Raw genomic sequence first — 17,495 nt, forward strand, 5'->3', positions numbered from 1 at the left:
CGGGTTGATAAATTTCCTAGAGTTCATTGGAGTTGGAACGTCGATTTCAACATGTAAAGTTGTACAATGAAGATAATTCAGCATTTTGTTCCACAAGGAATTCAACCGAAGGAAAAAAATTGTCCTCTTCTTCAATGCCATTGCCAACTCACCATCATTTGCCCATGCTCACCTCCTTTGATTGCGTTATTGTACAAGAATAAGCGAGCGATGATCCATCATTATAAACTAAGTAGCTATTTTACAAGAATTCAAAATGAAATTTCACCACTCTTAACACCTTGCTTTGCTTGCACCACCAAACTCATGGCTCCTTATCCGTTTTGCCTCTCGACAATGTGTAGAAAACGATAAGTCATTTAACGCTAACATTGCATTTCTTTTTTCACCTTCTCGGTTGTTCCCTCACATATACATAAGGAAAATCTATGTGTGGACCGAGCGATAGTTGAACAGAGTTCAGTGTTGTAGCGCATTTCTCTCTCCCAATTTGCTTGAACGAATCTAGGACTAGGAGATCCCAAGCCCACACTTCTCAAACTCATTTAACTCTTTTATGTTGTTAGGTGGTGGCTCACACTAGTACTCGTTTGTAGTAAGAGGTGGTTTATGGTAGTGAACAAGAACACTTCAAGTTTACATTCTAACTCTTTTGTAACACTATTTTCATTTCTAAACCAGTAGAAGTTATCATCATAGTTATTTATACTCACGAGTAGCAGACGTTCCGCTTTTCCTTTTTCGTTTCTTTTACAAATGATTACTCAAAAAACCAACTATAATACCTTAACGCTTATAAGGGAAAAATTCTCAAAATAAGCATTATGAAAACAAGTTTCAAGTACCATTTGCAAGAAAATTCCAGATATAAGTATTATAAACAAGTCGTGACGATTATATTATGATAACACATGAGTAATTTGTAGAATCAATTAAAACTTGCCACATAGCCATAAACTAAACGTAACGAGCACATTCACTAATCATTTACTCGTCACGAATAAAGAAGTTGCATGTCTCGTACAACGCACGCGAGTAATTCATAAGTCTTTTATCTTGGTCAACGGCTAGTTTTTCCGGTTTACATTCCAAATACGAGTAGTTTATTAGTAGTTGTTAACCAAGATCTACTCGTAACAACCGGAAAAACTAATCATTGACCAATATCTACTCGTAACAACCGGAAAAACTAGTCGTTGACCAAGATCTACTCGTAACGACTATTTGAGCTTTCAAACTAACCTTTTCAGTTACTCTTTTGTAACACTAACCGGTTCGATGTATTTGGTAAACAAATTCTTTGTCGTGGTTAGTTTGTTAAACTATTCGTGTCTAGAAAAGTTTTAAGATTTACTCGTCGCGGCTAAAGGATTTATGAATTACTCGTGGACGTTGATTACGAGTCATGTAACTTCTTTATTCGTGGCGAGTAAATTATTAGTGAACATGCTCGTTACGGTTAGTTTATCGCCACGTGACAAGTTTTAATTGTTCTACAATCTACTATTGTGTTATTATAATATCATTACCACTAGTTTATAATACCTATTTATAAAATTTCTTACACCTTAAACTTGAAATTTATTTTTATAAATGTTTATTTAAAAATTTTTCCCAACTTATAATCATGTCCTTATAATCATGTTCCTAAAGCAAAATAGACTAGTAAAGAAGTAATAAAAAAAAGGAAAATTCCCAAAATAGCCCTTTTTTAGAAAGAGAAACTAAAAAATAACCCTAAATTTCAACATATTTCCAAAATAGCCCATTAAATTTGGACTGAGGAGACGAGATCTGAAAAAAATCCTCCGGCCAATAAAATTCTGACAAGTGTCAAAATCCGAGGGTTTTTCAAAAATATTGGGGGACCAATTCATATTTCTTATTAAAAGTTCTTGAAATTAAACAGTCTTTTCCGACGGTCTTTTAATGTTTCCTAGCGGGTCCCCACAACTTCCAAAAACATGGGAAAATGTGCCTTCAAATTCAGTCTTTCAAGACGCATTTAGGGTGAATTTGTACCAAGAAGATCATAAATTTATAAATATTGAGAGATCCCTCCATATTTTTGAACTAAAATTTATATTCCAAAGCGTTCTTGTCAGACGAGTTATTTAAGTTTCTTATCTCGACCCTATATATTTTGAACTCATTGAAAAATGTGTCATTAAATTTTGTCTTTCAAGACACTTATTTGAAAATTTTGAACTAAGAGGATCATATTTTTGAAAATATTGAGGTACCCATCCATATTCTTCACGAAATCTTAATATTAAAAAGTTCTCTTGCCAGACGGGTTATTTAAGTTTGTTATATCGACCCTATATATTTTAAACTCATGGAAAAATGTGCCATTAAACTTTGTCTTTCAATACATTTACTTGAAAAATTTGAATTAAGGGGATCATATTTTTTAAAATATTGAGGTACCCGTCCATATTCTTCACAAAATCTTAATATTAAAAAATTGTCTTGCCAGACGGGTTATTTAAGTTTCTTATCTCGACCCTATATATTTTAAACTCATAGAAAAATGTGCCATTAAACTTTGTCTTTCAAGACACTTACTTGAAAATTTTGAACTAAGGGGATCATATTTTTGAAAATATTTAGGTACCCGTTCATATCTTCACAAAATGTTAATATTAAAAGTTGTCTTGCCAGACGGTTTTTTAAGTTTCTTATCTCGACCCTACATATTTTTGAACTCATAGAAAAATGTGCATTAAAAATTTGTCTTTCAAGACACGAATCTTTAAAATTTGTATGAAGGAGAAGAGTACTTAGTATATTCTTACTTGTCCGTCCATATTTACATTATATATATCATCTCCATCAATCCTCATTCATTCACATATTTTAATTAAATTCTAACTCTTGAATCAAATCATGAAATTTAATAGGGGTGATCAAGTGGAGGTTATGGATATGGATCCCGGGTTCGTTGGATCCTATTATGACGGCAACATAATCTCAACGTTCGGAAACGAGTACATTGTTCAGTTCCGCATGCTGCTGGAAAATGATGAGTCTGGTTTGCCAATTACTACCATAACAAACAACAACATTATCAAAATCCATGGAAGATCAGGTTTATAGTGGTATGAGAGGATGGTTTAGGGTGGTATGAAGTGGAAGATGATGAAGATAACTCATGTATATTATTTGGATGATCATGTCAGAGTAGACGGAATCTCATACTATATTGTCGGTATAGACGGAATATAAATAAATTTTTAAGGTCCTACTAAATTTAAACACATAAGAAATAAACTACAAACTCGTCTTCTTGGTACAGATTCACCCTAAATGCGTCTTGAAAGACTGAATTTGAAGACACATTTTCCCATGTTTTTGGAAGTTGTGGGAACCCATTAGGAAACATTAAAAGACCGTCGGAAAAGACTGTTTAATTTCAAGAACTTTTAATAGGAAATATGGACTGGTCCCCCAATATTTTTAAAAATCCCGTCGAATTTTGACACTTGTCTAAATTTTATTGGCCAGAGGATTTTTTCACATCTCGTCTTCTCAGTCCAAATTTGATAGGCTATTTTGAAAATATATTGAAATTTAGGGTTATTTTTCAGTTTTTCTCTCCTAAAAAGACCATTTTAAGAATTTTCCCATAAAAAAATAACTAAAATTCATCAAAAGTTATCTTGCATTCTAAAATTCATCAAAAGTTATCTCGCATTCTTACTTTAATCATTCTTCCATCAAAGAAAAAAAATTAAAAAAATACAACAGTATAACACAAGGTACTAAATGAGTAAATGCACTTCTTCTAGCTTTTAAAGCACCATTTATGTAAACTTTATAAAAATATAAACTTTACAAACAAATCATAACATATTCACACTTTTAACTCCCTACAAAATATAATAATAATAATAATAATAATAATAATAATAATAATTTTACCTTCCTCTTTAAAACTCATATATAAATAAACCCACCTTCTTCCCTGTCACCATTCAATCCCACCACCGTCGCCGGAGCTCCGATCACCGTCACCCATCACCGGTCGCAGGTCACCTTATTCAAAACCCGACCTGCCACCGATCCAATTACAACCCATTTACCCAAATCAGATCCAATTCAATACCCACATTAATAAATCAAATTCAAATCCAATTTCAACCCGAATTGACAAATGTCGGCAATCAAGATCCAACCCACGACCCGGTTGTTCACATTCGGGCTCGTGACATCATGGTACTCATCCAACATTGGTGTATTATTATTAAACAAATACTTACTCAGCAATTACGGGTTCAAGTACCCGATCTTCTTAACCATGTGTCACATGACGGCGTGTGCGTTGCTAAGCTACGTGGCGATTGCGTGGCTGAAGGTGGTGCCGATGCAAACAGTTCGGTCGCGTGTGCAGCTGTTAAAGATTGGTGCTTTGAGTTTAATATTTTGTGGGTCGGTTGTGAGTGGGAATGTGTCGCTTAGGTATTTGCCGGTGTCGTTTAATCAGGCGGTGGGTGCCACCACGCCGTTTTTTACGGCGGTGTTTGCGTATTTGATGACGGTGAAGAAGGAGGCGTGGGTTACTTATGTTACGCTTGTTCCTGTTGTTATCGGTGTTATCATCGCTAGCGGGGTACGAGATATTATTATAACGGGTGTAAATGAGCTGAGCTGAGCTTGAGCCTGACTAGGCTGGAGCTTGAGCTCGGCTTGTTTTGACTTACGAGTTACGAGAACTTGAGCTCAGCTTGGGATATCTTTTTCAAGCTTGGTTTCAGGCTCGGGCTTGTTTATTATATATTAATATTTTATATACATTTTTAATTATTTTTATATATTTGAGAAAAACTTTAAAAAGTCTAAGCTCGAGCTCGGCTTGTTTAGTATTTATTAATGTAGTGGGGTACGGTTTCGAGATATTGTAATGGGTGTAAACGAGCTGAGATTGAGTCTGACTAGGCTGGAGCTTTAGCTCGGCTTGTTTTGACTTATGTGAGCTTGAGCTTAGCTCGTGAGATTTTTTTCAAGCTCAGCTTGGCTCGTTTGTTATATATTATTATTTATTATTATTATTATTATTATTAATTTATATGCATTTTTAGTTTTTTTTAATATATTTCCAGAAAAACTTAACGGGCCTAAGCTTGAGGTCGGGCTGGGTTTGTTTATTAGTTATTAATCAATTTATGTACGTTTTTAAATTATTTTTTCATATATTTTGAGAAAAAATCCTTAACCAGCCTAAGCTTGGCTCAAGCTCGAGCTCGGTTGTGGAGTGTATAAAGGGGTGTGCATGGGTCGGTTTTGGGCCAAAACTGAAATGTCGGTTTTTGAGTTTTCTACAACAGTTTGGTTCGGCTTTTTTGGTTTTGTCATTTGGGGTTGAAAATTTGGGACCGAAAAAAAAAGGTTGGCCAGAAATGATGAATCTGGGACTAAATTTCTTTGTTAGTTAATAATTAATTGCTTGTTTTACATTTTAGCTAAACTATTTGAGTTAAACTTATTAATAATTAATAAGTTCAGTTCGGTTTTAGTTACATGCAAAAACTGAAGCCGAACCGAAAGTTCGTTTTTTACGAAAATATAAAACCAAAGCGTTGTTTCTTGTTTCGATTAAGTTATTCGGTTTCTCTTATTGTTTTTTTGTTTTTGTTTTTGTTTTTATGCATAACCCTAGTGTAATTAATACATAGAAGTCAAAAAGAGTTAAAACTTGAAAATACACTAGGCTCGTTAAGGCTCAACGAGCTTAAATCATCTTCCCATACAAGCCTCAAGCTTGGGCTCGATAATTTAACGGGCTTTATTTTAGGATCTGGCTTGGCTCGGGCTCCATAAGTCTCGGCTCGTTTCGAGTTTTTTTTATCGATCCAATCTCAAGTAGCCCGTGAGTGGCTCGGCTCGTTTGCACCCCTAAATTATTATTCGCCTATTTGAAACACTAAATTTAATTCTGTTACTAACATTTGGTACTAATTTGTTCTTATCAGGGGGAACCTAGTTTTCATCTGTTTGGATTTATAATGTGTGTTGGTGCTACTGCTGCTAGAGCTTTAAAAACAGTGGTTCAAGGGATTTTGCTTTCTTCTGAAGGGTAAATAAACAACTGTTAATTTCATCTTTTTATGGTAACTTTAGTGTTGTAAACTGTATAGATTTTGATTGTGTGTTTGGTTATATATATGAAGGGAGAAGTTGAACTCGATGAATCTGCTTCTGTACATGGCTCCAATTGCTGTTGTTTTTCTGCTTCCTGCAACATTATATATGGAAGAGAATGTTGTTGGCATAACAATAGCACTTGCCAGACAAGATTTTGGGATTGTTTGGTTGTTGCTTTTCAACTCTTCACTTGCTTATTTTGTTAATTTAACCAACTTTTTGGTTACCAAACATACCAGTGCTCTTACCCTTCAGGTACTACACTTATCTTGTTAACTTTCTAACTGCTTACTTATTTTGTTATTTTTATTTATATAATTTTTTTGCTTTCTTATCATGCTCATTATAACTTTTACTTACCTATTTGAGAATCCCTGTTACCATACTTGTTAAGTTAAAAAGTTTAAAGCTTTGTCTTGAATTGCTAACTATGGTTTTAGGTAGGATGTGAATGGGTCGAGTTTTGAGCTTAAATCAAACCAAAAACTAAAATTTCAGATTTTGTCTTTTTGAGCCCTCGAAAAAGCTTCATTTCAGTTTTTTCGGTTTTGCCTATTTGGGATTGAAAACTTTGAGCCGAAAAAAACTGGCACAGAATATTGAATTTGGACCTAAATCTTTTTGTTAAATATTAAGTAATTGATTATTGTACATTCGGGCTAAAATATTTGAGTTATACTATTAAGTTCTAATGAATTACTTAAAATTAAAAAATGAAAATCCATAAATTCAGTTCGGTTCGATGCTTTCAGTTATAATTGCACGCAAAACTGTCGGTACTTGTTTGGGTTTGGTAATTTTGGTCTTTTGCGGTTTTGGATAAGTTTTCTCGCTTAAATGCACCCTCCTAGTTTTGGGAAACAACAAACCAAACTGGCTGGATTGGGTGGGTCAGCGGGACCCATTTTTATTATTTTTATCTTACTAAAAGTTTAAAATTAAGAAATTTTGTATTACTCCATCAATATAAATAATAGCACAGAGATATATAATATTTACAATAGAGTCCAAATACTATGCTGTAAAATAGCACAAGGTTTATTATCTAACAGCTGTTATTCGAATGGATTAATATATAATGGTCGGTTTTCAGGTATTAGGAAACGCTAAGGGGGCGGTAGCGGTGGTTGTTTCAATACTGATATTTAGAAATCCTGTTTCTGTAACCGGGATGGCTGGATACACAATCACAGTGATCGGGGTTATTCTTTATAGTGAAGCCAAGAAGCGAAGCAACAAATGAGTGTTATAAACTTGATTAGAAGCTTAGATTATCTGTTTGGTTCATACTCGTTTTTAATATTATCCGGCTTGGAAACCTTATGTCAGGGACCGCGAAGAATTACCAGTGTAACCGGCATTATGAAAATTGAAATAAGCCATTAGTTTCAGTCACATGTGTTTAGGACTCATAGTGAAGATTGTAGAACTAATTCCAATTGATATTGTTATGTTTATAGATTATTTATTCAAAACTGCAGCATCCCTTGTGCAATATATTTTTACCTTTTTAATGATTACTTATTAACTGTTGCCAATACAAAAGCTATGCCTCTATTGGTATGAGCATGTTATTCGCCACACCAAGTTGTTTCTCAGGCTCCCTTAAGTTCATCGTGTAGAAAAACCGTTTAGCAATGATCATAAATACCAAGGTCAAACTGATTGACTGTCTTTAACAGTTCATTACTTAAAAACTACAAGATAATTTAATAATAAAAACAATTATAAAATAGCATTTCATTCCCATCCCCAACGCTGTGCTATATCACGCTTTCGTGCTAGCACCGCCTTCAATGCCGCTCCGGTCAAATTATCATGCTGCTTTAAGAAAAACTGCATATCTGTATCCATTTGTTTTTGCTGCATCATACGCACCTCCTCCTTCAAGAGAATAATTTTATTTTCCTGTTCCTCCTTTTTGAGACGCAACTTCTCCTCCTCAATCCTTTCTATCTTTGCTCGATGTCGTTTTCTGTCCTCCATATCTTGTTTCACAAAATAGCTAAAATCGTTTTTTCTCAGCCGTTTGGTTTTTCTATTGGAGTTGGGCTCAGTTTCATAACCCTTCATCTTTGGAGCCAAATAGAACTTTAGATATCCCATTTCTTCAATCTTGTATTCGACCACAATTGGCCAATCAGAACATAAGCTCAGTGTCACTCGGCTAGCCAATGGGGTTGCCTTCGTGAAAGAGTTGAGTAAAATCAGTGAAAATTTCAATGAAACCGGTGTCTTCATTTCGATAATAGTAGCATCTTCTGGCAGCAAAAGTTTACACACCAATTGAACCGGATCAGTTCTCACGTAGATTGAAGATGTTCTTTCATATAACTAGTTTGCATACCTTGCTAATAAGATTGTTTTGTCTGCACACAATACTTGTAGTATCAGTGTCACCTTTGGTTGAAAACTTTAACCCTTCTTCTGTAACAGATATCACAACTACAAGAAGAAATTTGATTACACGATAAACATATACACGATTCGATTTTGAGATGAAATTCAAAATGAATACCAGTGTCTCCAATGGTGCTAAGATCATTGCAGATTCTTGCAAACTCTGATGATGGCATTTGAACAATGGCGTCATATTCTTTTTCTGTTATTTGAAGATCATCCCTATCTCTGTCCATCAGCTTCATCTCAAAATCAGTATCTGAACATACATTTTAGGCATTTCAATCAACAAAACATTCAAATATCCTGATTAATAACAAAATATGACAAAATCAAAGCTAAATCAAATTCCTGGAATAGCAAAACGCAAGTAGGGGTGTCAACGAGCCAGCTAAGATCCACTCTATGTGTTAATTGTAATTCTTGACACATTTGCAATGATCCCTAACACATCTATTTTTACTAAAATAACCCATACTAATCCTTTTTTTTAATGGTCAGACCATACTAATCCTACTCAAACCTAAACATAAACTTAACATACTCAAACTCAAACTCAGACTCAAATTCAGAACTTCTAGACTAGATAAACTTGCATTACATATAATTATTCTAAACTTTCAAAGTATGAATTAAATCCTATTTGATTAAACTCTTTCAAAATACCCCTTCAACTTTCACTTTGCTTCAAAATCCCGATCGTTTCAGAATTAACTTCCAAAATAGTCTAGACTCGAGCTCGGGCTTGACTTGTTTATTATTTATTAAATATTTTACTTATACTTATCTTTTTTGTATATACTTTAATATTATATATAACATAATAAAAATTATTAAATTATTTTTATCATAACTATTCTAGCACGTGTAAGATGAGTTTGAAAACCGCTTATTGCCTTATTGACTTTTTCAAAAATTCATAAGCCAGGATTTGGGGCGTTTAAAAAACTGTTTTTTTAACCCGTCCAAAAAGCTAAAATAAAAAGAATTTTTTGGATTGCCAAACACCATGTACTTAAAGCCAATAAGCCAATAAGGTGTTATCAAATTCAATCCCAAACATGCTCTTCATATATTAATAACTAATAATATATTAAATAAAAATCATGTAAATAACAGGCTTGTTTAGGCTCGCTAGCGGAATCGAGCTGAGCTCGAAAAGTGAAGCAGGGATGCTTGTTTATTAAACAAGCTTATTTTTAGGTTTGGACTCGATTTGAGCTTTTAGTGAGATCCACCTCAAGTAGCACACGAGCGGTAGTTTGCACACCCCTAAAAGCAAATTGAAAATTTAAATTGCCCTAAATGCATTAAAATAAAAACCCTAAAAAGTAATTAGTGAGTGATTATGTAGAGGTAAATGTGATTTGGCGGGAATAGTTGTAATCCCGCAAGATATTGACATCCAAACAACGGCGTTTAACACTAACAAAAAGAATTAAAAATAAGTGTTAAAAAACAAAAATAATTAAAAAGAAGTGTTAAAAAGCATAAACTTTAAGTTAGATTAAATTACTGTTCTTTTTGCTGTATTTGGAAATTAGATCCATAAATATTGTAATGTTAGTTGTGTGTATTTAAAAGTAAACTTTAAAATTGGCTAATAAATTTTACAATGAATATTTTGTAATGGGACAAATAAAAAAGAAAATATATACACTTTTAATATGATAGAAGGAGTAACTAATTATTACTGTTACTATTGTGGCTACATAAAATATGAAATTTGGTGTGTCAAATGACCTATTAGGCTAATTGGCGACACCATATGATCGATGATTTGTTTTTGTTTGTTTGTTTAGCTTTTATTTTGATTACCGACCAAACGTCATTTTTTTGTTGTAGTTCCGGTAGCATAACAGACTTCACGGAAACCGACCAAATTCACGCAGACTCGCTGTCAAGGACTGTGATTGACAACGATCGGGTTTTTCCAACGCGCAATTATACCGACCCCCCCCCCCCCCCCAAAAAAATGGCCATTGATCCACCTCAAATTAGTTTTTTGGATTTTAATGCTTAAATTTTTCATATGGTGTGTATACCGTAAAGAATGTACCGGATAACGTTGGTGCTTTGCTAGCTGCCCTGGCGCATTGCGCCGAGTAAAAACTAGTTGTATATAAGACCAATGGGTTGGTAGGTTTGTACCACTAGACTGACATGGTTTCATGTGGTGGCACCGTAACTAAACTAACTGAAACCAATCCAGTTCGCATTGATTTTTATCGCCGCAACACCCATATTTTACTGGCCTTGGAGTAAATTATATGAGTATTGTGGGCATTAACTACTATAGTTTTGGGTTTGGTGTCACTATCTTAACGAAACTCGGTGATACCAACTGAATTCATGTTGTTTTAATCATATGCTATATTTTTTTATATATGTTTTAAATATTTTATTTTTTTTGGCATTTACTAATATAATTTTTAGGTTTAATGTCAATACCATAACCAAACTGACAGATAATAAGTTATACAATGTCGCTATTATTTCCTGCGTTGATGGTCTATTTTTTTTTTCCAATTCAGTGTGTATCATAGCAACTTAATATATATCAACCAAATGCACATTAAACCACCACCGCAAAGCAACCGGTGTTATTAATATTGGCACATCACCGTATGTTTGGCCTCCTTTACACCATCATGATGAGCATAATCATGGAATCTGAACCCGCCGCTGGGATATCTTGACGAAAGACATGTATGTACCCACTTGAATCTTCCAAAAATAGAGTGTAAAGATTATGTAACAACCCATTAACATACAAGTCGTCCAAGTTCTATAACACCACATGCAAAATGGTCTTAGAAGTAACTTTCAACAAGTGACACTTTGGTACTCAACTTTTTGTAAATTGTAATGACCATCTTTAGTCTTGGCAACTGCATTTCTAAAAGTTGTAAGAAAAAAAAGGAAGAATATAATCCAAAGCTATTAACATATAAGTTCACCATGTAGATAAACCGTTTTGCATTTATTATAAATGCTAACGTCAAACTGGTTGCTGCATCATACGCATCCCCAACATTAAATAATTAACATTTCATTCCCATCCCCAACGTTTTGCCACATCATGCTTTCATGCTACCACCGCCTTCAACGCTGCTCCAGTGATATTATCATGCTGCGTTAAGAAGAACTGCATATCTGTATCCATTTGTTTTTGCTGCACCATGCGCACCTCCTCCTTCAAGAGAATAACTTTATTTTCCTGTTCCTCCTTTTTTAAACGCAACTTCTCCTCCTTAATCATTTCTATCTTCGCTCGATGTCGTTTTCTGTCCTCCATATCTACTTTATTAAAATAGCTTAAATCAACTTTGTTTCTTTTCCGTCTTTTGGTATTTCTATTGGATTTAGGCTCATTATTATGATCATTCATCCATTTAACTTCTTCGGTCTTTGGAGCCAAATAGAGCCTCATGTTACCCATTTCTTCAATCTTGTATTCAATCATAAATGGTCCATCAGTACACAAGCTCATCGTCACTTGACTAGCCAATGGGGTTGCCATTGTGAACAAGCTCAGCAACTTCAGTGATAATGTCACTGATACCGGGCTATACATTTCGATTATAGTCCCTTCTTCTTGCTGCAAAAGTTTACACACCAATTGAACCAGATCAGTTATCAGATAGATTGAAGATGTTCATTTATATTATTAGTTTACGATACGTACCTTGTCAGCAAAAGTTTTTTGCTTGCACACAATACTTGTAGTACCAATGTCACCTTTGGTTGAAAACTTCATCTCTTCTTTTGTAACAGATATGACAACTACAAACAAGAATTTGACTAAACAATAAGTACTTAGGATTTGATTTTGAGATTATAAAACATGAAATGAATACCATAATAGTCTGCAATGGTGCTAAGATCTTTACAAATTCTTGCAAACTCAGATGATGGCATTTGAACAATGGCGTTATATCCTAACTCTGGTATTTCAAAATGATCGCTATCATCAATGTCCATCAGCTTCATGTCAAAATCAGTATCTGAAGATAAATTTAAGGTATTTCAATCAACAAATCATACAGATCCTAAATTAATCCCATTAATTATCACACTAACAAATCACCGTTAAAATAGAACAAAATCAAAGCTAAATCATATTCGTGAAATAACAAAACATGTCTCAACTTGTTAAACAAGTCAGACACGACACGATTAGCATGGGTGCTAAACACAAACCCAATAAACCAATCGTGCCATTTCTTCAAAACGAACACGAGCCTGTTTACAAACGTGTTACAGGCTCCAACATGTTGAACACGATTATCAACTGTTTAGTGACAGGACACTGCCAAAAACATTTAATACAATTAACAAATAACAAGATAAAATAAAAATAACCAAAAATCATAATTCAAAATACTATAATAACATCCTTCAAAAACAATCATATGCATATTAAAAAAAACAATTTCTATTCAAAACGGCAACTTTCTTGTATTTAGGCTACCCCACTCTCCAAATTTTGAGAGCTCCGATGCCCCACTCTGACCAGACAATGTTGTCTTAACCGGGCCCACGCTGGCTTCTGAGTTTGGCTTTAGCGTTCCCCCAGAAAACCATACCGCCGGCTGCCACTTCCCAGTCGTTCTGCCACCACAAAAACAGTATTCTCTGGCGTAACACCTGGTGGGACAAAAACCCGGGTAGGTTCGGAATCCAAACTGACAACCTTAAACATGCCCCGGCTCAAATCCTTCATTGTCAATATCCACCCAAAGTGACAAAAGTAGGAATCGAACTTGAGTCTCCACGTAGGGATCGAACTTGAGTCTCCACTATAGAACCCCAAGACTTCTTACCAATAGGCCACAAACAATTAAATATATAAATAGGTGTCATCGGGTCATAAAGGTTAATGGTGAATTAAATGTGTCTACAGTTGTTAGACCATCCTCTATGGTGAGAGGCTTTGAAGCCCCTCCCCAGTGCCACGTGGACACTAGGGGCTTCAAAGCCCCTCTATAGTGAGGGGGCTTCGAAGCCCATTAATTTTTTTATTTTTTATTTATTAATTTAATAAACTAACAAATTTATTAAATACAATAATTATCAAATACAAACTAAATTAAAATTAAAAACATACACATACAAAAAATCAACTATTTTTAGTCGTCGCCGCCGCCATTTTCTTGTTTGTTTCTCCAAATATATTCAACCAAATCCGATCGAAGACTGAAATTCATTTCCTTTTTTCGTGTTCTTAATAAAATAGCAAATCTCTCATCTTCGTTTAGTGTTGTCATCGGATCCGGCGCATCTATAATAGCACTAATTATTACCTCCTCCCCTGAATCCGAGTATGAAATAACGTCGGGATTGGAGTAGAAGTCGGGTGTTGAAGATGAATTGGAAGACATTTTTTTGGAGAAAATTATATAAAGGAGTTTGAAAATGGTTTAGTTTGAGTGATTGATATATATATATATATTATACATGCATGTATAATATATATATATATATAGGGAATATATATTTAGGTGTTGGATCATTTCAGAAGTTTTTTTACTGCGAGAAGTGAATGTGTAACTCCATTAATCCTTATTTTCACTCCCTTTCTTATGTGTAGGTGTGTTGTGTAGGTGCATATGTATGTGTGTAGGTACGTATGTTTGTATATGTGTATGTATGTTTGTATGTGTGTATGTACATAGGTTTGAATGTGGCACGGTACATTTATATGTTTATAGATTGGTTTGAATGTGTAATTAAGACATAAATACAACCAACCTATATATATGTATGTAACATCATATGAAAGGGAGTTAAATTAGGGATTAATGAAGTTAAACATTCACTTCTCGCTGTAATATCACTTCTCGCAAGATCCATCCCCTATATATTTAACAGTCAAAAATAGATCCGTTACTTGAAGGGAAGGAGGCCCACCCACATTCATCAACCGCGCTGGCCGTTGCTTTGCCCGGATCTTCGTCGCCCTTCATCTAATGGCGCCCCACCACGGTGTTCCGCGCCCAAGTCGCCCACAAAACCCCCTAGAGGGCGCCCCGTAGTGGGTGGTCTTAAAGCTCAAACCCAAACCTTTTTAACACTTTGTGTACTCATGTTAACATGTCAGTGTCAGAAATTGTCGGCGCTAGCTAGCTAGAGGTACAAAAATACAAATACAGCTATACAAAAATAGAAATAATCGCCCTAACTGCATTCAAATAAAAACCCTAGATCTTCATCAACGATGCAAAAAACGAAATTAGTTAGTAACTGGTACCGGGGCTATCGAACTTGAAATTGACGGAATCGCCGCCGTCGTCGGCTTTGACGGTAACGGTGTCGTGATTGTCGGCACACGTCAGCATCTCAGCCCAGGTATGGAGGTTCAATCCATTGTGAGGTTACGATCGCAGCGGTAGTGACCGAAGCCGTTGGATCTGGAAGAAGCGTCACCATCGCCACGTGTGTTGGATCAAAGGCCTGCAGTGAGATTCCGGTGGAAGAGCAGTCAAAGTTTGCTTCGTTGACCAGATCCTTCATGGATTCTATCACTTTCTCAACAGGCTGGCTTGTGTCAGCGTGGCCTCCAACATTTTCGTCTGTGTGCAGAGAGATGGCGTACAGGATTGTAGAAGACGTATGTGATTTGGCGGGAAGAGTTGCAACCCGCGAGTATTATTGGCAACCAAACGACAGCGTTTTGTCATTTCTCGAAAACGGATAAAGCATTAACATACAGGCATACAAGAGCATTTCGGCACCGCTATAATTATACTAAAAAAACATAATGTAATGCTTTCTTATATATATTTATCAAGGGTGAGATTACTATATAATAATTGTTTAACGTACGATAGATGCGCGTGACACTCAAAGGTAAAAATACTAACACGCTCAGCCAAAAACTAAAACGCTAAGCCAGTAACATAAAACGCTTAGCCAGAAACCTAAAACGCTCAAAAACGGTTTTCATGAAAAAAGTAAAAAAAATGATCGATTAACGATCCAAAACTGTTTATTTCGGGGAATCAATAATTAATTGGATATGTATTGACAATTTCAAGATCTTTTGATGTGATTTCATGAATCGATTTCATGAATATAAGTATTGTTGTACCCAATATACGTTAAGCAATTATTGTATTCTATATTTTCTCTATTTATCAATATAGTTTCCTCTCCTCAACTCATAATAGTTAATTTTAACAAATATCGAAAGATAAATAAGGGCAAACAAGTGTTCACCAAATTTACAAAAAATCACTAATGTTTATCTCTCCTTCACTCACAATCCCGCTTAATCATAGTCTACAATTTAAAGAAAAACCTCCCATAAAAATTTAAGAGATGGTAGGAATGCCCTAACATATGAAAATATGAAAGGTTGTTGGATTTAAGTAAAAGAATGGTTGCTAGGAATGGCTTAAGTCAGGTTATCGATTCACCTTATGGTTGACTTGCTTGAATTAGTGATGATAGCATAATGGTTTTGGTTTGGGATATGTACTTCAATTGTATAACTTTGTCTTGGACCTGGTCAATATACGTGAGTTTGTTAAAAATTTCATCTTAAAATTTACAAAAGCGTTTCTTATTGTTTAAACTTTATTTAGTTTTCATTGATTAAGAGAAATTAGAAATTTATAAACTTAAATCTATGTCTTTTAAAATCAAGGCTATTATATATCTTTTTTAATTAAGAAGGTTATTTTTGTGGTTAGAACATAAAATGCCCAAGAAGATGCATTATCATCAGCCTAAAACAAGTATATATGTTCAAGTAACAAGTTTCTAAACACCCAATTTGGCTCTAAATTCATTCTTTGATGACATGCTACAAATTTATATACTACGGTGTATGTATCCACCGATTTAGCGCTTTCCACTTCTATTGAAACGAATGGATTCGGAAGCTTGAAGATTTGTGTTCCGGTAAATGAGCCCACTAAAACATCCAAACGACTACTAATCACCGCTGTGATATTGTAGCCCTCGGCCTGCATAATCGCCTTTTGCTTATAAAAATACTCACGAGTATCCATTTTCATTTCCTCATCCGATCTGCATTACATCACACCAATCAGATAATCAGTTTCAAAACACAAATCCAAACACCCTACTTAATGACAAGTGATTCGACTTTCGAGTGGCAAAAGACTGTTTTACCCTCTAACAATACCTCATGATCAATTCAGACCAACCTCTACATCGAGCCGCTATAAGCATGTCAATGACCGCACCGCGTTGTCTCTCAGACTCCCTTGACAATAATACCAACGGCCATCCTGCAGACCATAACTTTGTGTAAATTTGCACAAACACCGTGTGCTTCATAAGCTCGGCCTCTTTAACAACATCATGATGACCATAATCATGCAGCCTACACCATCAAAAACACATTAGACTAATGCATATTTGTACCCATTTAAATCTTCCAAAATTAAAAGTGTAAAGATTATGTAACTACCCATGTACATATAAGTCGTCTATGTCCATTAACACCACATCGCGACCACCAACACCAGACGTAACATTCTTGAAATAATCGTCAACAAGTGACACTATGGTACTCAAATCTCTAGTGTAATGACCATCTTTAACATACTTGACAGCTACATTTTTACAAATTTCAGGTAATGAATATGATTCAAAGTTATTAATATTAAGTTCTGCGTGTAGAGAAACCGTTTTGCAATAATCATAAACATTAAGATCAAACTGATTAACAGATCTTGACATTTCAACAGCTTTAGAATTCCGTCTTTCACATGATTGTAACATGACCATCAATGTAATTAAAACAGTCATCAACAAGATCCCGATCGTTACAAGAACACCAACCAAGATCGTTGCAGCGAACGAAGACATGTAGATCACAGATTCCAGTCTAAATTCACTTCCCATATCTACATGTTCATAGTTCAAGAAAACAATTACCAAAATTGAAATGTAGAAAATGACCAAAGTACCTCTTT

At 34.9% G+C, this 17,495-nt stretch overlaps 3 protein-coding genes across 3 annotated transcripts; 1 reads left to right on the top strand and 2 right to left on the bottom strand.

The window, feature by feature from the left end:
* Positions 1–3,964: 3,964 nt before the first annotated feature.
* On the top strand, positions 3,965–7,672 carry LOC143637626 (putative sugar phosphate/phosphate translocator At3g11320). The gene is made up of 4 exons (XM_077104969.1): positions 3,965–4,612; positions 5,973–6,076; positions 6,171–6,399; positions 7,238–7,672. The coding sequence occupies exons 1-4, from the start codon at positions 4,157–4,159 to the stop codon at positions 7,385–7,387; spliced, it is 939 nt and encodes a 312-aa protein (XP_076961084.1). The 5' UTR covers positions 3,965–4,156; the 3' UTR covers positions 7,388–7,672.
* Positions 7,673–11,589: 3,917 nt separating this feature from the next.
* LOC143637567 (proliferating cell nuclear antigen-like) lies at positions 11,590–15,113 on the bottom strand. The gene is made up of 3 exons (XM_077104931.1): positions 14,798–15,113; positions 12,405–12,551; positions 11,590–12,330 (listed from the first exon to the last, which is right to left on the bottom strand). The coding sequence occupies exons 1-3, from the start codon at positions 14,883–14,885 to the stop codon at positions 12,215–12,217; spliced, it is 351 nt and encodes a 116-aa protein (XP_076961046.1). The 5' UTR covers positions 14,886–15,113; the 3' UTR covers positions 11,590–12,214.
* Positions 15,114–16,199: 1,086 nt separating this feature from the next.
* On the bottom strand, positions 16,200–17,425 carry LOC143637595 (uncharacterized protein At2g39920-like). The gene is made up of 4 exons (XM_077104948.1): positions 16,988–17,425; positions 16,700–16,900; positions 16,374–16,581; positions 16,200–16,277 (listed from the first exon to the last, which is right to left on the bottom strand). The coding sequence occupies exons 1-4, from the start codon at positions 17,422–17,424 to the stop codon at positions 16,200–16,202; spliced, it is 924 nt and encodes a 307-aa protein (XP_076961063.1). The 5' UTR covers position 17,425.
* Positions 17,426–17,495: the final 70 nt, after the last annotated feature.

This window comes from Bidens hawaiensis, unplaced genomic scaffold, assembly GCF_021521415.1.
Source record: "Bidens hawaiensis isolate Kalapana, Puna unplaced genomic scaffold, B.hawaiensis_p1.1 tig00008374_1, whole genome shotgun sequence".
Classification (NCBI taxonomy): Eukaryota; Viridiplantae; Streptophyta; class Magnoliopsida; order Asterales; family Asteraceae; genus Bidens; species Bidens hawaiensis.

Excerpts from the sequence above, each read along its gene's own strand:
- LOC143637626 (XM_077104969.1), top strand. The coding sequence starts at position 4,157 with ATGTCGGCAATCAAGATCCAACCCACGACCCGGTTGTTCACATTCGGG. Across the intron at positions 4,613-5,972 it reads GTGTTATCATCGCTAGCGGG|GGGGAACCTAGTTTTCATCT; the intron begins GTACGAGATATT and ends TGTTCTTATCAG. Across the intron at positions 6,077-6,170 it reads ATTTTGCTTTCTTCTGAAGG|GGAGAAGTTGAACTCGATGA; the intron begins GTAAATAAACAA and ends ATATATATGAAG.
- LOC143637567 (XM_077104931.1), bottom strand. The coding sequence starts at position 14,885 with ATGCTGACGTGTGCCGACAATCACGACACCGTTACCGTCAAAGCCGAC. Across the intron at positions 12,552-14,797 it reads TTTCAAGTTCGATAGCCCCG|ATACTGATTTTGACATGAAG; the intron begins GTACCAGTTACT and ends ATTTATCTTCAG. Across the intron at positions 12,331-12,404 it reads CACCATTGCAGACTATTATG|TTGTCATATCTGTTACAAAA; the intron begins GTATTCATTTCA and ends TCTTGTTTGTAG.
- LOC143637595 (XM_077104948.1), bottom strand. The coding sequence starts at position 17,424 with ATGGGAAGTGAATTTAGACTGGAATCTGTGATCTACATGTCTTCGTTC. Across the intron at positions 16,582-16,699 it reads TGGTCTGAATTGATCATGAG|ATCGGATGAGGAAATGAAAA; the intron begins GTATTGTTAGAG and ends GATGTAATGCAG. Across the intron at positions 16,278-16,373 it reads AATCGGTGGATACATACACC|GCTGATGATAATGCATCTTC; the intron begins GTAGTATATAAA and ends TACTTGTTTTAG.